The sequence below is a fragment of the Heteronotia binoei genome, chromosome 6 (assembly GCF_032191835.1).
Source record: "Heteronotia binoei isolate CCM8104 ecotype False Entrance Well chromosome 6, APGP_CSIRO_Hbin_v1, whole genome shotgun sequence".
Lineage (NCBI taxonomy): Eukaryota > Metazoa > Chordata > Lepidosauria > Squamata > Gekkonidae > Heteronotia > Heteronotia binoei.
Genome location: NC_083228.1, coordinates 123,039,843 through 123,066,443, shown reverse-complemented (window position 1 = coordinate 123,066,443; position 26,601 = coordinate 123,039,843). Strand labels below are relative to the sequence as shown.

General features: G+C 44.2%; 1 protein-coding gene across 5 annotated transcripts in view; it reads left to right on the top strand.

Annotated features, from left to right (window-relative positions):
* TNIK (TRAF2 and NCK interacting kinase) overlaps positions 1–26,601 on the top strand; it is a 373,221-nt gene that overhangs the window by 227,739 nt on the left and 118,881 nt on the right. For all 5 annotated transcript variants that reach the window (XM_060242507.1, XM_060242505.1, XM_060242506.1 and 2 more), the window contains exons 7-9: positions 844–974; positions 15,060–15,114; positions 16,617–16,695. In XM_060242507.1, the coding sequence (XP_060098490.1) occupies positions 844–974; positions 15,060–15,114; positions 16,617–16,695 (265 nt within the window). The remainder of the gene's footprint in view (positions 1–843; positions 975–15,059; positions 15,115–16,616; positions 16,696–26,601) is intronic.

Here is a 26,601-nt window from a genome sequence, read left to right as displayed (position 1 = left end):
ACACTGTGGAGCAGTCACAGCTGTAGTTCTGATTTCTTTTCCTTTTATCAGCTGTAGCCTCCAAACGATATTCCTGCTCAAAGTTACTGAAAAAGTTCCTTGCTGTCCATAAAGGTGTCTTGGTGCACTGCTATTAAATAATTTAGATTACACTTATTTTTAATAGACAAAATGCTTTACAATGTTTGGTCTGTAAAGGAGGTCATTATTATTGCCCCTTGCTGCTGTTCACTAACAGCAGCCTGGTTCCCTCTGAAGCTGTGAGAGATGATGTGGCCTTGTGCAATTCACTGTGGCCTGATTTGGATGCTAAATTTGCAGCAAGGGAACTGCTACCTGTAATACATACGATAACAACTGGAGCATACAAAAAGATGCTGTTGCTAGTCTCCTGGGAGGCACTGAAGGTGACCACATTATAGTATTCACCTCAGGTAGTTTCTGCTGTCAAATGCTATGAGGTAGTATGGGATGTGACCATACATAACTGTGAAGGTAATATTCAATTCAAGCCATTGACAAAGACAGGAGCTAAACCCCGGGCACCTCAATTGCAAGCCCACATCTCTAGCAAATAGACCATGGCTGTGTAAGAGACATATTCTCAGGATGTAGGCATTCTATGGGGAGAACTTCTCCCTGTTTCTTGAGCTCTCTAGCCCTTTAAAAATGAATGGGATGTGAATTGAACTCTTATGCTTGCCAGGGAACAGTTTATGGTGGACAGCATCCTGTTTGAAATATAACAGAAGCACAAGGGTGTCCCCCTTTTTTCATATGAAGTAAAGTCAAAGCCATGTTTGCTCTGTGCCACATGGAAGCTCTTGTTCTTTGCCTCTCCAGTGGATTTTGGAGTCAGTGCTCAGCTTGACAGAACGGTTGGCCGAAGGAACACATTTATTGGAACCCCATACTGGATGGCCCCTGAAGTTATTGCCTGTGATGAAAACCCAGACGCCACATATGACTTTAAGGTATTAATAAGTGCATGTCTTCAGCTGTTGTCGGCAGTGGGTAGATTGTGTACTCCTGGAAGGATGGGAACTGAAGTTCAGTGGAACTCTGGAGCAGATCCCAGGTGGGTCAACAGGTAGACAAAAATACTTACGGGCTAGTATTTCAGCTCAGAATATCCAGAGGGAACTTGGAACCTGAATTAAAGCTGGTTGTGGGGCAGAGGAGGTAACAGGCAGATGGAGACTCCTAGTGTGATGCTAGGGAACCCCACACATAAGGCAGCTGACTTGAAAGACCAAGGGATACAATGGTGCTGTCTGTGTAGGGTAAAGCATGCTTGGACCTGGCTGCCTAATTCTTTCTGTAAATCTTGCTCAGTAGCTTCAAAAAGGGCTTCACAAAAGACAGCACTGAATAGATCTTGCACTTATCTAGTGTATTTATTTAAACATTTAAATAATGTCTTTCCTCTTTACAGAGCTCAAGGCAGCTTACAAATAACAGATAAAAATATTAAAAACATTAAAAACATAAAACCAGCATTTAAAATCACTATTCAGGACTGCTACTAAATTTAACCCAATGCAGTTCTGAATGAAACTGAATGAAACTGTCTGCCTCCTAAAACTCAAAAGTTAGGGGGCCAGGCGCATCTCCCTGGGGCTGAAAAGGGCCTCTCGTGTACTCACCAACTGAGCTTCTTTCAGTGATGGGACAGTCGGGGGGGTGGGGTGGAGGTCTGTCCCTGTGATAATAATTCTCAGGAAGTATCATTTGGGAGAAGACAGTTTCCTTTGGCTAACCCAGTCCCAACCTGTGTGGGACTTTAATGGTTAAAAGCAACACCCTGAATCAAGTTTGGGAGTGGATCAGTAGCCAGTGTAACTGCTGTAATATTTGGAGTTCCATGTTTCCAACAGTCTAGCCATAGTGTTTTGCATTAGCTGCAACCTCTCAACACTCTTCAAGGGTGGTCCCAAATAGAGCACATTGCAGTAGTCCAATCTAAATGTAACTAAGGCATGGATTACTGTGGCTAGATCTGACTGATTGAGGAACAGACTTTGTTGGCGCACCAGCCAAAGCTGGGCAAAAACACTCTGAACCACTGCAGCCAGCTCGTTTTCTAAGGTGACTGCAGTGTTAAGTAGCACTCCCAAGCTGCACAACTGGCTTTTCAAGGAGAGAATAACCTTATCCAAGGGAAGAGAGCTCTCAAGTCACAGGTCTGCCTTTACATTAACCCAGAGAAGGTATGTCTTGTCAGGATTAATTTTCAGTTTGTTCATCCTCATTCAGCCCATTATTGACTCCAAGCACTGGATGAGAACATCAGAATTAGGTAGGAAAGAGAGGTAGAGCAGGGTATCATCCGCAGATTGGTGACACTGTAGCCCAAACCTCCTGATAACCTCTCCCAAAAGCTTCACATAGATATTAAATAGTTCAGCTCCCAGCCAACCCTGCTGGATTAATTAACGGTCAGTCTCCAGAACTGCAGAATAGCAGACTCTTCAGGAAACTGAAGGATTTCCATTATTTTCTGCCACCGTTTTCCCTAAGTGCCCTCTAACTGTTAGATGCTTGTTTTCCTTTTGACATTAGCTGCAAGCTATATTGCTCCTTGGCTCAATGAGCATATGGACCTTTTCTGTATGGGCTCACTGCCAAGTCCCAGCCAATCCAATCAGCCGTTGACATGCCAGTGTGCCAGTTCAAATCATGCCATTTTTCAGAGGACCTAAAATCCACCTCCCATCTCGAGTAACCCTCTCCTGAAAATATCTGGCTGCAAACACCCACGGACAGGCTTGCTCACTTGCAGGCAGACGGCAGAGGCAGTTTTCTGAGTGAGTGAAGCCTGTCGAAAGCTTGTCAGGGAAAACTGTCTGCTTTTGCCAGTGCCAGATTGATTCCTTGTTAAATTTCTATTCTGAACACAATCTAGGGAGATGCACAGTCCATAAGGCAGTCAGTCACTGGAAAGTGAACTTGATGTTTGTTGAGGATTTGTCACTGTCCTTAAAATTTTTGGATTTTAGGCCTTAGGCCAGATGCTTTTGGGTCCCAGCGAGAACTTCCAGTTAAGTTGCCTGTTGGACAACACACTTTTTTCTTAGGCCCTTTAAAAACATTATTTTAAGAAATAAAAGACTTCCAATCTAACGCATAAGAGGCATGGAGAGAAATTGGATTAGGGAGATCTACTGGAGAATGCCAGCTTGAAAAGGCAAGTTTTTATTGGGCATTGAATTAGACTGAAAGAGTCAGAAGAATGCCAGGAGCAGGCCTGTATCTAAACAGGGGCCCATGGGGCCTGGCCCCCTGAAAATGTGTGTGTGTGGGGGGGGGGCTCTCCTTGAGCTGCCCCTTTCTCCCCTGCATGATTTAAATCACACAGGAGGGATGCCCAGGAGCAGCTGCTGCCCCTCCCATGCCATTTAAAGGGCCCACAAATCAGCTGATCATTGGGGTCTAAATCATGCAGGAAGGGTGGCAGGAACAGTCATCAGCCTCCTGCACAATTTAAAGGGCCCCCTCCCCCTGTGGCCCCCCCCACGTCCCCTTCCCCCAAGGCCCCTAGCTACAGGGCTGGCCAGGAGTAGAGTTTCACCAACAGGATGCAGTGAGAGAGAATGGGGGGTGTACGCTTTTAGGTTTTTAGGGAAAAAATGTACTAAAGGAACAGAGAGTACTAAGGAGTATGGGGAGACAGAAGAACAGATCAATGTGAGCTAGAAAATTATTCTTTTGGGAACTCCTTCAGAAAATCAATTTACATTGTCTCCTTGTTTGTAAACCACAGCACTTTTGCATAAGGCTGCCAATTCCAGCTTGGGAAATTCCTAGAGATTTGGGAAATTGTCCAGGGAAGGTGGAGTCTGGAGTCAAGAGAGAACTCAGTGAGAGTGTGATGGCATAGAATCCACCCTCCAATGCTGCCATTTCCTCAGTGGTGATGTCTCTGTGGTCTGGGAAGCAGATTCCATGAGTACTTCAGGTCCCCACCCTGGTTAGTAACCCTACTTTTGCATGTTTTGCCCATGTTGGAAAAGAGGATAGAGGCAGCACAGCTCAACTAAATTCCACCTGCACTAGTTTTGGAGCCGGTTAAGATGACTGTAAACTCAAGCCTCCCATTACTGGCCTGGTTGCCTGATGCATTGACCATCTGTCTCAGTGTCTTGATAGCTGATTGCTTTCAGGGGCCTTCTCATCAGGACTCTAGACGAGTGTGACGGAAAGCAATGGGTTAACCATAAACTGAAGACACACAGGGCTGCGTCAGGTGACCTGAGGGTGGGGGCAAAGTGCTCAGAGCTCTCAGGGAGGGAAAGTAGTTGAGTGAGAGAAACTGCGGAGGCAGGGGTTCAGTCAAGTTGGCTTCTGACAGAGAAGGTGCCTGTCAGAGAAGTCTGTCAGTGGGGACCTGACAGAGAGGGTCAGTTCGAGCCTGCCAGAAGGGCCGAGAGGGCAGCTGATCCTGGGCTTTTTCACACAGTCTATGTATTCCGGTATGGAAGCTGGTCAGTTACTGAACAGTAACGGGTTTCTGCTGGCATTTCAGACAGACCCGATTCAGTAACTGGCTGCTACCGGAATACTCTCACCTTTTCACACAGTCCCGCGGCTGTCCCGGTAGTGAGGCATGCCTGAGTCGTTACAAACAAAGAGCAGCTTCTTCCACTTTTCAACCCCTCCTTCCGGGTTGAAATCGCTATGGGGTGTTGTGTGAAATGTCCAGTATCTAACCTGGGAGCAGTTTTCGCGCCCTTTTTCGCCCGCTGGCGCGCGCGATCTCCAGCTTTTTTTTTTTTTGAACGTCGGGCTAAGATCGCTATAGCGCTATAGCGACGTATCACAACAGCATCACTATAGGGATGCCTGGGCTCTATTAAGATGCCAGATATCGCCACCGCTGAAACCTGGTAACTTATCTCAATAGAGCCTAGCCATCTCTATGGTGTTGCTGTTGTGATATGTCGCTATAGCGCTATAGCGATCTTAGCCCGACGTTCCAAAAAAAAAAAAAAAAGCTGGAGATCGCAAGCCGGCAGGCAAAAACGGCTGGCGCTGGTGGAAGCGAGATAAGAGCGGAACAGTGTGAAATGGCTCGCTTCAATCACGGAACCCTACCGGAAAAAAAAACATGTGTCTGAAAACTCCCATCCCTGTCTCGGATTACTGCAAGCGGCACAATACCGACTCCCTTCCGGTTTCCACTGGTAAGTGTGAAAAGGGCCCCTGTGAAGGAGCTTGAGGCGGAGACGGGAAGTCTTCCAGAGACTGCAAGCTCGACAAAACCAGCCAAGAGGGCTGTGTGTGTGTGAGTCAGTTAAGACCTGAACGGTCACAAACACCTAGGAACAACTCTGAAGATCTAGTGAGGTGGTTGAGGGAGTGGATGTGGGTCTGAGACACCAAGAGGGCTGAGAGGAGAGACTCCAGTCGAGGGGTGAGACTAGACACATCAATCCCAAGAGGCCAGACCTTGGCTAGAGGTGGAGAGTGAGTTAAAGGGAAACTGTGAACTGTGTAACTATGAGAGACTCCAAGAAAAGAAAAAGTGAATGTAAAGCCTGAAACAACTGAGCAACGTATGAGCCTGTGTAAATATCTCCCATATCCCCAAGTTAAGACTTTGTGTTACAATAAATCTGTGGTTTAAGTTAAAGTTCTCAAGAGCCTATATTTTGTGGGAAGAACAAACAAAGCTGCTGTGGTCCCATCAAATAAACAAGTAAAATACCCCGAAGAGACTGAAATAAAGAGATCCAGTGAGGCCGTGAGGCGGGCGCTGCTATAACGAGATATCTCATACACCCTTTGAGTTTGTGCTCTACCAGTTATGGCACTTGACAACTGCCTTTCAGGACTTAGAATACCAGAGAACACCTTCCTTGGATCCATCAGAATTTGAACAACTGTGGATCTGTTTCATGTTCTCCCATTTTGAGAGTAAGATAATCGAACAAGTAATGGTGATCCAAACCCTGGAAGATCTGGCTTTTAAGATTCAAGGGCAGACTTCAAGGGCTTGAAATAACATTTGGTTGTTATGGTGAAGGATCTGTGTCTTGAGCTGGACAAGGGTAAGTGTAAATCCTGCTCTTTTAGTCTCTGATTCTCAATGATATTTGACATAAGAAATCATCAAATCAGTTGTATGATGTAGTGCTTACATGATGGAGCTAGGGTCCCAGTGATTTACATTAAATTCCTCATTCCTGAAATTCACTGAGTGACCTTGGCCTGTCAACTGCTTTCATCCTCACCTCCCTCACACAGTTGTGGGGGTGGAAAGGGGACAAAATGGATAACCTTTCATTACCACCCCTGAACTCTTTTCTAGTTTTGAATGCATTTCCCAGGTGAGTGGTATAGGATAGAAGATTACGTTTCTTTTAATTATCGCTGTATGTGGTGTGTGTTTGTTGGCTTTTAAAGGCCAAAGTAGACATAACATGGGAGATCCTTGATCTAATTAGAAGCCCCATGCGTCTGCTTCAAAGACTGAAGTGCCACTTTCCTCCAGCTACAGTTAAATACTATACCTGTCTCCGCCCCCCCCCCGCCCCGCCTCGCTATAGAGCTAATTGCAGCTGGGGCTGGGAAATAAATTTAGATCAGACAACTGGAGTGGGAGGGGATTGCCACTGCTGTCACCACCCCACAGACAGCATCGCTTACTTGCTCTTCAAAGCAACCATGTGGGGCTTCTAATAAGTAATATAAATAAAAGTCTTTCAGTATCTGTGATCATGGTTCTACCATGTCATAGTTATGCTGTCCATCTTTTGCAGTCCCCTTCTTCTTTTGCCTTCTGTCTTTCCCAGCATCAGGATCTTCTCCAGTGAGTGCTCCCTTCTCATTTAGTGGCCAAAGTATTTGAGCTTCAGCTTCAGCATCTGACGTTCCAGGGAACAGTCTGGATTTCCCTTAGGACTGACTGATTTGATCTTCTTGCAGTCCAAGGGACTCTCAAGATTCTTCTCCAGCACCACAGCTCAAAAGCATCTATTCTTCTGCACTCAGCCTTCCTTATGGTCCAGCTCTCACAGCCATACATTACTACTGGGAATACTATCGCTTTGACTATACAGACTTTTGTTGGCAGGGTGATGTCTCTACTTTTTAGTATACTGCCCAGGTTTGCCATAGCTTTCCTCCCAAGGAGCAAACATCTTTTAATTTCATGACTACAGTCACCATCTGCAGTGATCTTGGACCCCAGAAATCTGAAGTCTTCAATATCTTCCCCTTCTATTTGCCAAGGTGTGATGGGGATGGATCCTATGATCTTAGTTTTTTTGATGTTGAGTTTCAAGCCTGCTTTTGTGCTCTCCTCTTTCACCCTCAACAAGAGGTTCTTTAGGTCCTCCTCACTTTCTGCCATTAGAGTGGTGTCATCTGCATATCTGAGGTTGTTGATGTTTTTCCCGGCAATCTTAATTCCAGTTTGTGCTTCATCCAGGCCAGCATTCCGCATTATGTACTCTGCATATAAGTTAAATAAGCAGGGTGACAATATACATCCTTGTCGAACTCCTTTCCCTATTCTAAACCAATCAGTTGTTCCATATCCCATTCTGACAGTTGCATCTTGACCCTTATACAGGTTTCTCAGGAGACATGTGAGGTGGTCTGGTACTCCCATCTCTTTAAGGACTTGCCACAGTTTGTTGTGATCCACACAATCAAAAGCTTTAGCATAGTCAATGAAACAGAAATGAAACACCTTTAATTTATTATGGTTTTATAATTTTTATGTAACTTTTAAACTGTATTTTAACTGTATCTTTTATGAATTGTATAATTGATCATGGTATATACCATGTCCTGTTAGCCGTCCTGAGCCTGCTCCAGCGGGGAGGGCGGGATACAAATAAAACTTATTATTATTATTATTATTATTATTAAATAGATGTTTTTCTGATACTCCCATGCTTTTTCCATAATCCATCGAATGTTGGCAATTTGATGTCTAGTTCCTCTACCTCTCTGAAACCCAGCTTGAACTTCAGGTAGTTCCTGATCTACGTACTGCTGAAGCCTAGCTTGTAGGATCTTTAACATGACCTTGCTGGCATGTGAAATGAGTGCAATGGTGCGATAGTTTGAACATTCCTTGGCATTACCCTTCTTTGGGATTGGGATATAAACTGACCTTTTCCAATCCTGTGGCCACTGTTGCATTTTCCAGATTTGTTGACATAATGTGTGCATCACTTTAACAGCATCATCTTTTAGGACTTTGAATAGCTCAACTGGGATACCATCATCTCTGCTCGCTTTGTTGTTAGTAATGCTTTCTAAGGCCCATTTCACACTCCAGGATGTCTGGCTCAAGGTCAGCGATTTCACTATCATGGTTGTCAAGGACATTGAGGTTCTTCTTGTACAATTCTTCTGTGTATACTTGCCACCTCTTCCTGATCTCTTCTGCTTCTGTTCGGACCCTACCGTTTTTGTCCTTTATCATGGCCATCTTTGCACGAAACGTTCCCTTGATTTCTCCAATTTTCTTGAAGAGATCTCTTGTCCTTCCCATTCTGTTATTTTTCTCTATTGCTTTTCATTGTTCTTTCAGGAAGGCCTCCTTATCTCTCCTTGCTGTTCTCTGAAAATCTGTATTCAGTTGGGTGAATTTTTCCTTTTCACCTTTGCCTTTTGCTTTTCTTCTTTCCTCAGCTATTTGTAAAGCCTCATCAGACAGCCACTTTGCTTTCTTGCATTTCTTTTTCTTTGGGATGGTACTGATTGCTGCCTTCTGTACAATGTCACGAACCTCCATCCATAGTTCTTCTGGCACTCTATCAACTCTAGTTCCTTAAACCTATTCTTCACCACCACTGTGTATTCATAAGGGATGTGATCAAGGTCAAACCTGAATGGCCTAATGGCTTCCCTAGTTTTCTTCAGTTTAAGCCTGAATTTTGCGATGAGTAGCTCATGATCTGAGCCGCAGTCAGCTCCAGGTCTTGTTTTTGCTGACTGTAAGGCACTTCTCCATCTTTGACTGCAGAGTATATAATCAATCTGATTTCTGTGTTGCCCATCAAGTGATGTCCATGTGTAGAGTCACCTTTTAGGTTGTTGGAAGAGGGTGTTCGCTATGATCAGTTTGTTCTCTTGAGAAAAGTCTACTAGCCTTTGCCTGGCATCATTTTGTTCTCCATGGCCAAACTTGTCAGTTGTTCCGGTTACCTTTTGACTTCCTACTTTGGCATTCCAGTCCCCTATGATGAGGAGGACATCTTTTTTTGGTGTTAATTCTAGAAGGTGTTGTAGATCTTCATAGAACTGGTCCACTTCAACCTCTTCTGCATCAGTGGTTGGGACATAGACTTGGATTACTGTGATATTGAATAGTTTGCCTTGGATACGGACCGAGATCATTCTATCATTTTTGAGATTATATCCCATTGCTGCCTTCCTCACTCTCTTGTTAACTATATCTCTCGGCTTGACTTCGCGAACGAAGATTTAAGAAGGGTGCAGTAGTCCACGCCTGCTGCAGGCTCGCTGGTGGCTGACAAGACCAATGCGGGACAGGCAGATCCGGCCACAGTGGCTGCAGGGAAAAGTCTGATTTGGGGTTGGTGCTGTAGCAGTGCGATTCTTCCTCAATCTCCTTTTGTCCTCAAGACCAGCTATGCGTGCGTTCTCAAAGGAAGAGACAGCCTGGTGGATGGTGTGCCTCCATGCTTTGCGATCTGAGGCTAGGTCAGACCACTGGTGATGGTTGATGCGACAGGTGCCAAGGGATTTCTTCAAGGAGTCCTTGTACCTCTTCTTTGGTGCCCCTCTATTTCGATGGCCGGTGGAAAGTTCGCCATACAGAGCAATCTTGGGAAGGCGGTGGTTTTCCATCCTAGAAATATGCCCTGTCCAGCGCAGCTGCGTCTTCAACAGCAGTGCTTCGATGCTTGTAACCTCCGCCCTCTTGAGGACTTCAGTGTTGGTCACAAAGTCACTCCAGTGGATGTTGAGGATGGTGCGAAGGCAGAGCTGATGAAAGCGCTCGAGGAGTCGCAGGTGTTGACGGTATAAAACCCACGATTCGGAGCCGTAGATGAGGGTTGTCATCACAACCGCTTTGTAAACATTGATCTTTGTGCCTTTTTTCAGATGCTTGTTGCTCCACACTCTTTTGTGCAGTCGGCCAAATGCACGGTTTGCCTTTGCCAGCCTGTTGTCAATCTCCTTGTCGATCTTGGCATCTGAGGAGATGATGCACCCCAAGTAACTGAACTGCTGGACTGTCTTCAGAACTGATTCACCCACAGTGATGCAGGGAGGGTGATAATCTTCCTGGGGTGCAGGCTGGTGGAGAACTTCTGTCTTCTTCAGACTAACTTCTAGGCCGAATAGCTTGGCAGCCTCTGCAAAGCAGGAAGTCATATGCTGCAGAGCTGATACCGAGTGGGAGACGAGTGCAGCATCATCAGCAAATAGTAGCTCTCGGATGAGTTTTTCCATTGTCTTGGAGTGAGCCTTTAGTCGCCTCAGGTTGAACAGGCTGCCATCAGTGCGATAGCGGATGTAGACACCATCGTCATCATCTAGATCTACTGCGGCTCTTTGAAGCATCATGCTAAAGAAGATCGTAAAGAGAGTTGGCGCGAGAACGCAGCCTTGCTTTACACCTGTGCCTATTGGGAAGGTCTCCGAGAGGTCGTTGCAGTGTCTGACTTGGCCTCGCTGGTCTTCATGTAGCTGGATGATCATGCTGAGGAACCTTGGGGGACATCCTAACTATAAAGGCCACACCATTTCATCTTCGGGATTCTTGCCCACAATAATAGATGTAGTGATCCTTTGAGTTAAATTCACCCATTCCTGTCCATTTTAGTTCACTGATTCCCAAGATGTCTATGTTCAGTCTTGCCACCTCTTGTTTGACTACATCCAGCTTACCTTGATTCATAGATCTTACATTCCACGTTCCAATGCAGTATCATTCTTTTGCAGCATCGGACTGTTCTTTCACCATCAGATACATCCACAACTGAGCGTCCTTTCAACTTTGGCCCAGCCGCTTCACCCTTTCTGTGGTTACTTGGACTTGCCCTCCGCTCTTCCCCAGTAGCATATTGGGCACCTTCAGACCTGAGGGGCTCATCCTCCAGCACCATGTCTTTTAGCCTTTTGTTACTGTCCATGGGGTTTTCTTGGCAAGGATACTGGAGTGGGTTGCCATTTTCTTCTCCAGTGGATCACATTTTGTATGGGTTCTCAGCTGTGGCCTGTCCTTACAAAATGTTTAAAAAGAAACAAAAACCATCATGTGAGACAGTAGCACATTAATGATCAGTGCAGGTATCTAATTTTTTGTGAGTTCAGCATGGTCTTTGTATCTGTGAAACCATTATAAGCCTTGTGACGTTTATTATTAGAAATGTTTCCCTGCATAATAGGTCCATGTCTAGGAACACTGCCCTCTAGAGGGAGAGGACTTTTACACAAGCTGGGTGAGGGGGTTGCTTGGCTACAGGAGAGAGGTGCAGCAGGAGCACCACTGATCATTGGAAACACCAGTTGGTCATTCAGGAGGATATGGAAAATGTCTGAAGAAGTTCCAGAGGGAAAATGCTGTAGAGACGGAGAAGGGCCATTGGCAAGACTGTCCATCATCTAGCGTCGGACTTTGATCTGGAGTGTTTGTGGCATTCTTCTGTTGTGCCTGTGAGGAAAAGTAGTTTTTCAGAGTTTCTGATAAGGAGGCTCATAAAGAGGCCAGCCTCCAGGTGGGATCTAGGGATCCCCCAGAATTACAGATTATCTCCAGACTACAGAGATTAGTTCCCCTGGAGAAAATGGGTGCTTTGGAGGGTGGACTCTAGGTCATTGTACACCACTGAGGTCCCTGTCCTCCCAGGCTCCACTCCCAAATCTCCAGGAGTTTCCCAACCTGGAGCTGGCAACCACCCTCCTCCCACCGGTGGCCAAAAGGAACCTGGCAACCCTAGAACCTCACCAAGTATGCAAGAAGATCTATCTGCAGTTTGTGACTCAGAGCCCAGAGACTTCCTCCTCTATTCACCCTGACTTTGGGACTCCTTGGTGTATTTTCAGGGCTTTTTTGTAGCAGGAACTCCTGTGCATATTAGGCCACACCCCCATGATGTAGCCAATCCTCCTAGAGCCCTGTACTAAAAGCCCTGTAAACTCCTGGAGGATTGGCTACATCAGGGAGTGCAAAGGAGTTCTTGCTACAAAAAAAGTAATATGTATTTTATTATTCACACTCTTTTATTTAGAATTCCCAGTTCTATACCTATAAAAGGATTTAAGTGCTGTTCTGGTTTGAATGGAGCATCCACCATTCTGTGATCACTGACCTGGCCCTTGTAAGGCTAAAAGGGTTATATCATAATTTGCCAACTGAATGGATGAGAAATGGCATTGCCAGGGCTTTTTTTGCACAAAAAGCCCAGCAGGAACTCATTCGCATATTAAGCCATATCCCTTGACACCAAGCCAGCCAGAACTGCGTTCCTGTTAAAAAAAAAAAAAAGCTCTGGGCATTGCCAACTTTTGTTTCTCTGGCAGCTAAGTAATTTGGGTGTTAATGATAGCCAGTTTTAATTTTGTAGCTGAATTTGAAAAATTCGCTCTGTCTGTCTGATTCTAGTAGGAACATTGCACTTATTTACTAGCAGAGTTGTTAGCAAAGGTCAGAAATGTCCATCTGTCTTCAAGAATTAAATACATTTAGAAGCCTAGATGTTAAACAAGTTAAATTTCTTCAGGGTGCTTTTAGAGTTCACTGGGGAAAACATGCTGTTAGAGGTATCTTGTTGGACGTCATGGCACTCGCTGATTCATAGTAATGTTGGGAAAAAATAGAAATGGTCACATGTTATGTACTTGGTCAAATGACTTAATAAAAACAAACCCCCAGATGATTCTGCAGAAGGAAAAAGCCACAGCCACTGGAAATAAAATGGCACTAATCTTTTAGTTAAATGAAGCTGGCTTCGTCATCTACAGAATAATACAATTAATGCCTTACAAAAAAAAATACCCCACGTCATTTTTAAAAAAATATACAAAGCCTACATTGTGGTGGTTTTGCATTTCTTCCTTGGCACTACTTCGTTTTGGCAGAAAGTTTCCCCCAAAGGCTAAGAAAAATAACAGGGTTTTTTTTCCTGACAAGGAGTGGTACAAATTGCAGTCCTAAGAAGAATTACACCCTCCTAATCTATAGATTTCAGTGGGTTTAGAAGGGTGTAACTTGGTTTAAGAATGCACTGACAGATACACTGAAATTTTGCCTTATTTTATATAACCCTAATAGTTCTTTTCTGGAAATACAGGCATTTTCTGTTCCATATTTGTGTACTGATGCTTTTTTGTGGAACTTTCTGTTGTGGCTTCCATAATCCAGGAATTATAGTTTCTTTTAAATGTCTGCAGACTAAAGAAATACCCAATTTAGTATCAGGAATACCAAGAAATATCATTATAATACAAACGTTTGCACCTATATTTTTGTTCTTTCTATCTAATAAATTAATAGTTTGAACCTGTTTAGAAATAGCAATCATTTGTATCTGCTCAATTTATTTTGCCTTCTTATACTCTTGGCAGATCCAGAACTATATACACCCCTGGTTCCTACTCATATCCTACCACAGCACTGAACAAACTCTGAAACCTTCCTCCGCCTAAGAAACCTCCCTCCAATTTAAGCGGCTCTTCTGTTTGGGTGAAGAGCTGCTTAATCTGGAGGTAAGTTCCCTGGAGGATGGTTGGATCCACTGTAGTCTCCTCAGTATGCACAAACCATAGATTTATAGTTTGTGAAAAAATGGCACATTAAGAAATGTGCAGCTTGTTTCTATGTTAAAACACTTATTCTTCCTCTGAAAAGCCAAGGTACGTGGTTCTTTGCCTATCCTACCCTTCCATTTTAATTGCCCAACCATCTCATGAGGTAGATTTGGGGGAGAGGGGAGGGGTTCTCCCACTGAGCTCTGCAGGAGCAATTCAGACCTGGATCTCCCCCAAGCCTAGTCTCTTCCACCCACAAATACACATAGGTCGTTTTTGCACTCACCTTCCGCCGGCGCGACCCCCCTCTTCACCGCGCAGGAACTGCGCGGATTTCGCACTAAACGCTGCGGAGCAGCCAGAAAAGCCGGAAGCTCCCGGCGCAAAAGCCGCTCAAACTGAAACTGCCAAAAAGCAGTATGGCGTTTGCGCGGCTTTTGCGACGGGAGCTTCCGGCTTTTCTGGCTGCTCCGCAGCGTTTAGTGCGAAATCCACGCAGATCCTGCGCGGTGAAGAGGGGGGTCGCGCCGGCGGAAGGTGAGTGCGAAAACGACCATAATGTCTGGAGGTGTTCAGTCTTAGCCTTGACCTGGATAGCCCAGTCTAGCCTGATCTCAGAAGCTAAGTAGGGAATGGCCCTGGCTAGCATTTGGATGGGGAACCTCCATTGAATACCAGGGGTATGACACAGAGACAGGCAATGGCAAACCACCTCTGAACATTTCTTACCTTGAAAACCCTAGTAGGGTTGCTGTAAATCAGCTGTGACTTGATGGCACCTTCCACCACCACACATTTTAGTTCCAGTATACTTTTTGATAATAAAAGTTCTCTGGTGAAGTTAACAGGAATAAATTGTTGGCAGTGTTAGTGGAGAAGAAGGGGGGGTAGAGGGAATGGCAGATAATTGCCTGTTGCTTTTGTGGAGAGATTAACTGCCTGGCTGTTTGGGTTTTTACATTTCAAAGAGTTATTCCTTTGTTATTGAAAGAGGATCACATTGGATTACATGGTTTCAGTGTTCTCATATACCAACTGTGGTGTTTTTTTCCAATATGTGGGGAGGGGAACTTGACTCAACAGCTCTAACAGAGAGAAGAACATCAAAATTGGGTGTCTGAATGCCCTAAATCTTCTGAGCTTGGGAGATCAGGGACTTAGTTAGAGAATACTGATCAAACTTTATAGCTGTAAAATGGCCAAGGACTTTTTCCAGTGTAGCTGTAGTCATCCCCAGCAGATAATTCTCAATTTGTTACAAGGCTCAACCATGTTAATATGTTTTCCTGAAAGGTTTTGTCATTTTTTTTTTCTTCCAGAGTGATTTGTGGTCGTTGGGGATAACAGCCATCGAGATGGCTGAGGGAGCTCCTCGTGAGTACAACCCCAATTTAACTGGGTTTTTTATGCCTGGGGGGGTTCATTGCTAAGATTTGTTATGTGTTAGGAGAGGATCCAGTTCTGTGTGATACACTGTCCACTGTCTGAAAAAAGAAATGGGATAGGTGTAGAACGGGGTGTCGAACTCATTTGTTATGAGGGCCGGATCTGATATAAATGAGACCTTGTTGGGTCGGACCATGTCGGGCCAGGCCACGTGTATACCTATTTAAGATTAGGTAGCAGAGGTATAAACTTTTTAAACACAATTAAAGATTTTTTTAAAAACTTAAAATATGTTTAAAACATTAGCACTTGTTGGTATTAAACGTGCTTTCTTTATATCTCTCCCATGGAATTCAGGGAACTGGACAAAGGAAGCTCTGGCTCTTTCCTTCCTTCCCCAGGGGACCAGGAGGGGGAAGGAAGAGAGGCTTGGCTCAGTAGCTCTGCTGTGAAATTGAGAGAGCCTGGAAAAACAAGCTATCCTTCCCCATCCTACCCTGTCCAAGGGAGGAGCCTCAGCCAATGGAGAAAATAGAGGCTTTGCTTTGTAGCGCCTGTGTGATTGAGCAAGCCTTGCAAAGCAAGCTGTGATGCAGAAGGAAGCAAAAGAGGGGGAGAAGGAAGCACATGACAGCCAGTTGCTCAGGGGCCTGACAGGAGCCCTCTGGGGGCCTGATTCAGCCCCCGGGCTGCACATTTGACATCCCTGGTGTAGAACTCATGGGCTAAAATGGCAAACTCAGGAACAAATCTTATTCCAGTAGAACCTTACAGATTGTGGCAGAACACCTCTACTGACCCAAGGGCACTGCTCCATCCTAGCCTCTGAGCAGCCACCTGAGTCTCTACCCAGCAACAGGCCGCTCTGAGTGTGTTTTTCTGTCCCTCTTTTGATACCACTGCCACCAATTGGCCTTCCTAGGAAGTACCCGCTGAGAGGACCAGTTCTTCCAGCTTCCCTTACTGGTACTGCTGTTCCAAATCCCTGCCTCATGCCTACTCCTCCCACTAGCCAGCATCTGGTTACCGTGGGGACAGCTTACTGCACTGGCGCACCACTGGGGGATTAGCATATCTGACAAAAGGAGCTTTGAATCTCAAAAGCATAAATCCTGAAAATCTTGTTGGCCTTTAAGGCGCTACTGGACTTAAATTTTGCTCTTCAGATGGCCACTATGTTTATTCTTTTTTTTTTTTAAGACTGTGGACATCCATTCATGGATTTCTGAACAGTTTGTATAGTTTCTTCCTAACTGTATGCAAGCAGAACAGAAGTGCATTAGCAAGATTATCAGGTTGAGCTTTCCCCATCATACATAATTGAAGATCTTATATTTCTTTATGCCATTCATTCTCTGTTACAATAGTTATGCTTCACTTTTCCCATTTCATTGGAAGGAAGGGTGGTGTATTAGTACTTTAATAAATAAATGTGTTGTTTTTTGACATTTTATGCCATATCTTATACCTTCTGCTATGCTTTCCCCCAGCCCTTTGTGATATGCATCCCATGAGAGCTTTGTTCCTCATTCCCCGGAATCCAGCCCCCAGGCTGAAATCAAAGAAATGGTGAGTTTTTTTGTCCTCATCTATTCTCAATTGCACTTAATCTGCATGTTGCATTTTGATTGTACAAACACACACACACAGTGGGATTTAAGGTCTCATTCTGAAGTTGGTGGCAAAATGTGGGCAGAATCTGAAAAGTCTGGCCACCCTCTAATAGGGGAGTGATGTGAAGCAGGACAGGAATCAACTTACCAGCGCTTTCAACATGTCCACTATTAAAGCTCTCAGTGTCATGTAGTCCAGCATCCTGTCTCACACAGTGGCCAACAGGTTCCTCTGGAGGTCCAACAACAGGACATAGATAGATCCAGGCAGGCAGCTGTGTTGGTCTGAAGCTGGAGAACAGATTCTGAATCCAGGGGCACCTTTATGACCAAGACACGTTTATTCAAGATATGAGAACATAGAAGAAGCCATGTTGGATCAGGTCAATGGCCCATCCAGTCCAACACACTTTCTCAGATAGAGTTCACTTCAGAGGAAAGGATGCTGTTAGCTAGCTCCATGCTTGAGAGCTGATGAATGGAACATTAAAACAGAGTCTCAATTACTCTTAAGGATACTACACATTAGTCTCCTACTTTGACATATTTATTGCTCCAATGCTTCCCCCCTGTAATTAAGTCCAATCATATTGTGATCTATAAACTTAGTTTGTTATTGCTGTTTAGTCTTTGTATATGTCAAAACATCTTAATTAAGCTGTATGCTAATTTGCTGTATATATATATGAACTGTTAACATCCATTTCAATGAATCTGAGGAAGCGTGCCTGCACATAAAAACTCATATCTTGAATAAACTTTTTTTGGTCTTAAAGGTGCCACTGGGTTTAAAATTTGTTCAATGGGGCATAGAGGCTGAGGTCTCCTGATGTTGCCTCCTGGCACTGGGATCCAGAGGGTTTACCATCTGTCTCTAAAGTGAAATAAGAACATAAGAAACAGCCTGCTGGATCATGCTGTAATGCCCTTCAGGGCAAAGGTCACTTTAATATGGAGGAAAAAATGGCTGGCTGACCACATACCCTTCCACAGTCAAAGAAGTTAAGCTGGCAGAATCTCCTAATAAGTATCAGAGGATCTAAAGCCTCACCTGCTGCTGCTCCTGCAACCTGGAAAAAAAACTGGAAGGAAAAAAATCCTTCTATTGGTTCTTCTCTCTGCATCTGTGCACCTGCTTTCATATGGTCTTAATTCGCTTGAAAGCCAAGGAATTGTTTCTTGCTGCCAGCCTGAAATGGTGATTTGATTTCCCTATTTGCTAGGTAACTTTATCTGTCTTTTTATTTGCCACCGTTAAACTGCCCCCTTCCCTTTTCTAGCAAATCTGTTTGTTTTTAATGAGCATGGAAAGCTTGCACATTGTTATGGTTGTTTTCATTAAAGGAGGCTGCTGCTCTTCCCCCCCACCCTCCGCCCCCACAAATCTGGATCCTCTTCTTAACTGTGCCAGTCAAGGTGTGATTTAAAGGATATAAAGATTTCTGTGTTTTCCTTCTGCCTTACAAGGGACATGTATGTCCTGATTAGTGCTGGGGAGGATGCAACCACCGCTGTTTACATTTTCCAAAGCTATTTTTTGCTTCTCCATACCAGCAAGTTCTGGTGATTCTTGAAATCTGTTTTGTGCCTAACAACATAGAAATGAATTCTGTCTCACCTCCTGGTCTCCATTTCAAAAAAAGCTACAGATCTTAGACTTTCTTTCCCCCCTCATCATGCCGGAAATCTCTTTCTTCTCCTTTCCTTGATCTTGAAGATCAAGGTCCATAAAGACTGATAAAGAGTTGTGTGATATTTTGGGATTGTCCCAACAGAACATGTGGTGCCCTACCATTGTTTTTGACATTTTTCTGTGGGCCAGCAGGACTTCCTACAACATTTGAATCTTTTTGAGCCAGTTGTATGGAGCTATTCAGATATTCTTGCCCTCCTTCCTCTCTTAGGATTATACGGAGGGAAAGATCAACAGGGAGCTTTGAATTCCCCGTTCCTTTGCATTCTCTCTGCTCTTAAATTCATGAGATCAGGTGATAAAGGAGGGATTTCTCCAGTCAGTTCTTCCCTGTGGGAATGTGATTGTGCCAGACCTACATATTTTAGCACGTATTTATCCTGCCCTCACTCTGGGGAGCCTGGGGTGGTATGAGGTGTTCTTCCCTCCTCCATTGTCTCATCACAACCACCAACCTGTATGGTAAGTTAGGCTGAGAGATGAAATCTTCCATGACAAACTGAAGATTTGAACCTGGGTCTCTTGGAGTCTAGTCAGACCCTCTGTCCACTATGCCACATTCTTTTGATCTGCAGGTGCAATTCCAGGGTGAGGGAAAAGAGTAACATCAGAACAAATTCAGAGTTACTAATGGAGCAGCTGCAGTGGCGCAACTTAATCATAGCCTAGGATTCCACGAGGGACAGGGCAATGAAGAGGGAAAAAAGAATTGCTGGGAAATAGAACCAAGGGAAATAAATAGCAGGGGTTATCTCATCCTTTTTTGAAGTGGAGATGCTGAGGGCTGAAACGGGGCCCTTCTGCTTACAAAACAGAAGCTCTGCCCCTGAGCTGTGGCCCCTCCCCACTGTAAAAGTTAGGAGCCTGTTATAACTTAATACCTGAGTTATGATCTGAGACATAGTGGTCCAAATCTCTGCTGAGTCATTACATCACAACAAGGCCTTACTCGAACTAACATCTCTCAATGCCACCTGCTGTCCTCCCTTCCCCTCTTTGACCTGAGTGTACCTTTCAGGCTGTGGTCAAAATCACCAACCTGCAACACGCTTGAAATGCAGACCAAGGAACTGAAATTATGTGAATACTTAGGAAACTTACTATATAAATAATAATAGTCATGCTGCAGTTGCCCTTTGCATCTGTGTTGCTTTGAAAAATTCAAAGAAGAAGATATTGGATTTATATCCCGCCCTCCACTCCGAAGAGTCTCAGAGCGGCTCACAATCTCCTTTACCTTCCTCCCCCACAACACACACCCTGTGAGGTGGGTGGGGCTGGAGATGGCTCTCACAGCAGCTGCCCTTTCAAGGACAACCTCTGCCAGAGCTATGGCAGACCCTAGGCCATTCTAGCAGGTGCAAGTGGAAGAGTGGGGAATCAAACCCGGTTCTCCCAGATAAGAGTCTGCACACTTAACCGCTACACCAAACTGGTGGAAACAAGAGGAAACAAGGCAAGCAATCTGGCTATGCACATAGTCAGCAGTTAACAAAAGCTGTGAGTCCCAAATGACACAGCTGTGTACCCAGGTCTGGGTGATCCATCCTTCAGACTTTGCCACAGGTCAGTTGTAGCAAGGAGAAAAGGATTGGAACCGAGGAATCAAGATGGGGGAGAGACGATAGAGGAAGGCAGAAGTCCACATGCAATCTGCCACAGGAACAGCTGCTGACGTGATTGGTCTGTATTATTGGGAGGACGACAGGAGTGTACATGTGCAAGAACCATTGGGATTTATGAAGGATTTTGCTGTGGACTTGACTGTCTTTCTTCAGTGGCCTCTATATCCTGTTTTCTGGTCTGCAGGACAACTGGCTGGCCACAGTGTGAAACAGGATGCTGGACCAAATGGACCTTGAGCCTGATCCAGCAGGACTCTTATTATGTTCTTAAGTTATGTTCTTACAATAACTTGGATTGCAGTAACCTAGTTTCTCTGAGTGTGTATAAACATGGGGCTCTACAAATGGGCTTACACATTCTGCTAGAAGAAAAGCATAGCTCCCCAAAGTGGTATAGGGTTATGCTTCTGCTTTTGCAACTGAAGTACATGCGTCTAATTTCCTATGAAATAATAAATTTGTTCTCCACTTTTGTACTCATAACAATACTTTGTCAGGGTTTGTAGCAGAGGAGTCTAGCAAATGGGTGTTGCTAGTTATTCTTTTCCTTCATGCTTTTAGAACTGTATCTGTTAGAGACAGCTTCCATTTTACTTGTGGATGTAAAATGTTTAAATGCCAGGAATGTTGAAAAGAAAATCCAACTCAGTGGCAGCTGGGGCTTGTGATCAGCTGCATCAGAACTGTATTCATACTTTTTTTTTGCATCTGTTTAACATTAACAAGCAGTCAGTTCATAACCAATTGGTATTTACTGAAAAATAACAGGCTTATAAAAGTATCTTGTAAAATTGGTGATTAAAACATACTGAGATGTACAAGCTTGCTTTCATAAAAGGTCTCTAGATTTTGTATGAAATCTTTGTTTTACACAAATATGTTTTATGCAAATACAAGCTAGAGTTGTGCCACCGCAGCTGTTTTGGGGCTTTTGTATTTGGTGGATCTGCTATTGGTGGTCCTGATAGAGTCAGCATTGATCTGCTTGTTTTAAAAAGATGATCATTGCAGTTGCTGACCCAAGAGCACAGCTGAGAGGGTTGCCTTTCTGACATCTTTTTAAATATTTTGAAAAGTAGGGCTTACACAAGATTGTATGTTAGGTGCCTTAAAGTCACTTCTGAGTTATGGTGATCCTATGAATTAAGGACTACCAGCCCCCCTATTGTTAACAGCCTTGCACTGATCTTGCAAGCTGAAGGCCGGGGCTTCCTTGATTGAGTCAGTCCAGCCAGGGCTTTTTTAGTAGAAAAGCCCAGCAGGAACTTATTTGCATATTAGGCCACACACCCTGACACATCACCATTGTTCCATGTGATGGAACCGGCCCGATTCTGCCTTCAGACCCGGTCTCATCAACTCCCTATTGAGTCGCCAACTCCTGGAGGGAGCTATTTCTCCTCCGTCCACTTGGGCTCACTGCCACCACCTGCTCAGTCTAGGGGTTCAGATTGAGAGGAACAGGACTCCCAACCCCCCTCTCCAGCTATGAGGCCAGGCCTCAAGGTCCTCTGCCACCCTGTACTTGGGTATCACAGAGACCACAGCACTTCTTTGGGGAACCCCTGGAGGATTGGCACCTTATCCAACTGCATGCCTTCTCCCTTCCCCGGGGCCCCCTTCATAAAGCAGTGTGGTCTAACGCACTTGGGGATCTATGTGGTACAGAGTTTGACTGCCAGCATTCAAAACAGTAAAAATGTTTAATAAGAAGAGAAAGAAAAATAAAAACAAAAACAGTTACATGTAAAAGTTTAGCACAGCACCTGAACAAGCAACAAGCAGGGCAAATAGAAGGTGGATTTAAACGCATCCTCTCGTCCCTGGTGTAAACTGGCCCTACCTTGTGAATGACTGCCTGGGGTCCCACAGGCAGGAGCCCACAGGCTTGACAACCTCTCTCCCTGAGCACCAGCCGAGAACTTGCCTTTTCCTGCCTAATTCAAATAAAAAAAACCAAAAGAACTTCCTGCCCCTCTAGGAGGCTTTCCCCCTAGAGTTGCTGGTTTAACTCCAGAAGGGAGGAGGGAATGAGGGGAAGGCTAAAGAACTTCCTGCCCCTCTAGGAGGCTTTCCCCCTAGAGTTGATGGTTTAACTCCGGAAGGGAGAAGGGAGTGAAGGGAAGGCTAGGCCACACAGCCTGCCTAGTAGTTTCATGTTCCCCTCCAACCAAGCACCAACATTAACCAAGATGGCGTTTCTCCACATTCCACGTAGGGCTTTTTTGTAGGAAAAGCCCACCAGGGATATTAGCCCACACCCCCTGACACCAAGCCAGCTGGAACCACGTTCCTGTGCATTCCTGCTCAAAAAAGCTCTGAGTCCAGCTCACGTTGGGTCTTCCTCTTTTCCTGCTGCTTTCAACTTATCCTAGCATTATTGTCTTTTCTAGAGACTCCTGTCTTCTCATAATGTGACCAAAGTATGATAGCCCCTCTTTAGTCATTTTAGCTTCTAGGGAGAGTTCAGCCAATTTGATCTAGAACCCACTGGTTTATCGTTTTGGTGATCGATCCATGATATCCATAAAACTCTCCTCCAATGACACATTTCAAATAAATTAACTTTCTCCCTGACGTCTTTCTTCATTGTGTAGGTTTCACAGCCATACATAGTAATGGAGGATATTGTGGCATGAATTATCTTGAGCTTGGTCACCAGCAGCACATACTTACACTTAAGAATCTTTTCTAGCTCCTTAATGACTGGCTGCCCTTCCAGTCTTAATTTCTTTCTGATTTCTTGGTTGCACTCTCACTTTTGGTTGATGATAGAGCCAAGGAATAGAAAATGTTGAACAATTTCAGAGTCTTCATTGTCATCCTTAAATTTTGTTTAATTTCCCACTAGTCATTACTTTTGTCCTCTTTGATCTTCAGCTGTAATCCTGCTTTGGCTCTTTCTGTTTCAGCCTTCCTCAGTAGTTGTTTCTCAATTAGTCTACCCAAATGTTAGTTGATTGAACTTGAACCAGAGCAAATTTTATTTATTGACTTAGTTGCTCCATTTATACCTCTTCTTTCTCTCCAATGGGAATTTGAAGTGGTTCATTCTTTTCTCAGTTTTATCCTCACAACAGCCCTCATGACATTTTAAAATGGTATCCACAGGTCATATCCATGGGCACCATAACGGCTAGTTTGCTGTCAAACAGACACCTTTTTTTTTTTTTTTGCCACTGTGTGACACAGATTGTTGGATTGGATGGGCCATTGGCCTGATCCAACATGGCTTCTCTTATATTCTTATGTGAAATAGCAGCTTTGGAAACCAGTTGCAGAATCACTATAAATCCTGTTGCCTAAGGTTTGGTCTATGGATGTTCAAAGTTCAGTAGTATTATTTCATGGAGGTAAATTGTGCTGTACCATTTAGAACTGCATGGATGTGCAGAAGGTCATATACTTAATGCTCCTTTGTGTATAATTCAGAATTATATGTATGCATAGGCACGTGCAATCTAATAATGCAATGATCAGGTGATAATCATACATGTGTAAACGGGTTTATCTCTTTCTTCAAGAATAGTGGACTAATTGCTCTTTAGAGAAGGAGCTGGCACTTTTTCACATGGTTTAATCTTTTACTGTATTTACTTCCTTATCTCAATTATTGTATTAAGAAAAGCAGCAATTTTAAATCTGATGGTGTTAGGAAGATAAAGCTTATTGTTTGGAAATATTTTTGCTACAGTGCTGTTCTAGTCGTATCTGTCAGCTCCCAGCACTGATTTCCACTAATTTTCTTATATTCCAAAGCTACACACTGTGTTTTAGTCTCCCTTCATTGTGAATCCCGTCTATTCTTTTGTATTTCATAATAGGATAAAATTTGGTTCTAAGAACTTGTGATAGAATAAGACGACTTTGAAGCTGAGAAAACAATTCTTGGAATTCGGTTGCCTGGATTAGGTGGGGGTATAGTTTGCATATTTTCAAGAAGAAAAATATGGAGAGCAGCTAGCTATTTATAAAGCAACTGTAAGAAATAATATGTGCACAAAAGTGCAGTTTCTGACAGTTTATTTTTAATATATCTTTGTATAAATCCAGGAGGCTTGTTAAAATCAAATCTATATGGAATTAAAAACATATTCTTTTATATGTAAATTAGGAAAATGAGAGAAAAGGATGAAATTTGAATCAAATTACAGCAAAGCATCTAGATTTATTTAAATCAAGAATGTTCTGCTGTTTACAAAAGGCAAGAAAGGGTGACAAGGTCTTTTTTATTGTTTTCTCACCTGTTTAGATTTGTTGATTTGGATATTTCTGTTATATTCTAAACTTTGTTGAGCCATTCTCTAAAATTGCAAGCATTTGAGGAGCACAATTTAGGAGCTACCACATGATAGTGCATCAAAAAGCAAAACTGGGCAGTTTCTAGAAGTTGATCTACTGACATACTCCCAATAATATATCTGATTAAGAACGTAAGAAGATGGTCCATCTAGTCCAGCATCCTATCTCACACAGTGGACAACCAACAATAGGGCATAGAGGTTGAGACTTTCCCCTGATGTTGCCTCCTGGCTCTGAGATTCAGAGGATTAGTGCCTCTAAATGTGGAGATTCCCCTCAGTCACCATGGCTAGTAGCCATTGATAGACATACTCCATGAATCTATCAAATTCCATTTCAAATCCTCTGGCAGCAAATTCCACATTTTATTCACTCTCTGTGTAAAGAAGGATTTCCTTTTGTCTGTCCAGTTTCAATGGATGTTCTCGAGTTTTAGTATTTTGGGAGAGGGAGGAAGATTTCTCTTTCTCAGCTCTCTCTACCTCATGCATAATTTTATAAACCTCAATCATGCCCCCCTTAGTTGCTTCTTTTCTAAACTGGAAAGTCCCAGACTCTTCAGCCTTTCCTCATAGAGAAGGTGCTCCAACCCCTCAGCTGCCCTGAGCCTGTCAGGGGAGGGTGGTATATAAATATGATAAATAAATAAATAATCATCTTGGTTGTCCTCCTTTGCACTTTTTCCTACTCTGCAATATCCTTTTTTAGATATGGGGACCAGAACTGTGCACAGCATTCCAAATGGTGCCGCACCATAGATTAAATTGTCTGTCAACACTGGTAATTATTTTGAGTAACGTATTCTTCCCAAAAGTCTCTTATCTTAAGCAGAGCAACCAGATAAGTTCAAAATCAGCTTAAAACTCCAGTGACTTTTAAACTCAATGTTAATGCCAAATGCTTAGCTAGAAATATAGGACTTGCCTTGTCCTTGACAAATCATTTTTATATGTATTACATGCAATTTGAGCATCTTCACTATGTTCCCCCCCCCCCCCCACTTATTTGGGTTTCAAAAGTGGCTGTTGAGGCTGAACCTGCTTTGGTTTTTAACTGGAGTGGCAGCCAAAAATAGTTGAGATTATAGTTGGGAGTGGTTGTGTTCCTGGGGCAGACTGAGGCCCCACCCTCTTTGCATTATTAAGCTCCACCTTGCCAGAGGCTAAGCACATTTCAGAGAACTCTGAGAGAGAGCGGATAAGAAGGCTATAAGGGTGAAGATTAACTTTCTAAGCAGCTGGGGGAATTGCTGAGAAGTGTGAGTTGTGTGATTATGTGATTGCTGAGAATTTCTGAATTTGTGTGGTTGCTGGGGAGCTGCTGTTCGTTTGTTTTGAGGGGACTGTAGGTGATTGTTGCTGATTGGCTGGAAGTGGCTGTGTTCCTGGGGCAGACTGAGGCCCCACCCTCTTTGCATTATTAAGCTCCACCATGCCAGAGGTGCGAGCTGAAGGGCGAGAGCTAAAAGGCTCTTGGCCTGTGGCTCTTAGCCTGGGGGCTCTGTAAAGACCAGGAACCCAGATCCCTATTTTCCTTGTGTCCCGATAAGGTAAGTAGACCCCCCAAAAGGAGAGCCACATAAACACAGCAGGATTTAAAGGGGGACTGTATATTTTAAAAAGCTATCATGAAGGTAGAATGCCAGCAGGGGGGGTGGGGGCTTTCCAGTGTTTTGCACTGAGTGTCACATGTATGACTATCTGCCCACAGGACAGAAGTCTTGGTTGTGTGCTCGATGCAAGGAGTTCCTGGTCCTTAGGGAACAAGTTCGTACCCTTGAGGCCAAGGTGGCTAACCTGGAGATGCAGAGACAGTCAGGCACTTGGAGAAGACCCTTGGGGACGTGTTAGATGAACATGGCAGCCCCGTTGCTGCCAGGGAGCATGAGGGTTGAGAGGGAACAGGGCACCGTGCTGAGAACAAGGGGAATGCGCCCTCAGAAGGGACCTCTTCTTCAGTTGGTGAGCTGGTATCCTTTCGTGCCAAGGAACCATCCCTGGGCAGGGAGGAAGAGGGGTCTTGGTTGTAGATAGGTTGATAGCCCTGGGGAGGAGCCAGTGGTCGGGGTGCATGTTGGCACCAACGATGTGGGGAAATGCAGTCGTGAGGTCCTGGAGGAAAAATTTAGGCTGCTAGGCAGGAAACTTAAGGCCAGGACCTCCAAGGTAGCTTACCTGTTCCACGTGCAGGGTAGGAGAGACAGGCACAAATTAGAAGTCTCAGTGTGTGGATGAGACGATGG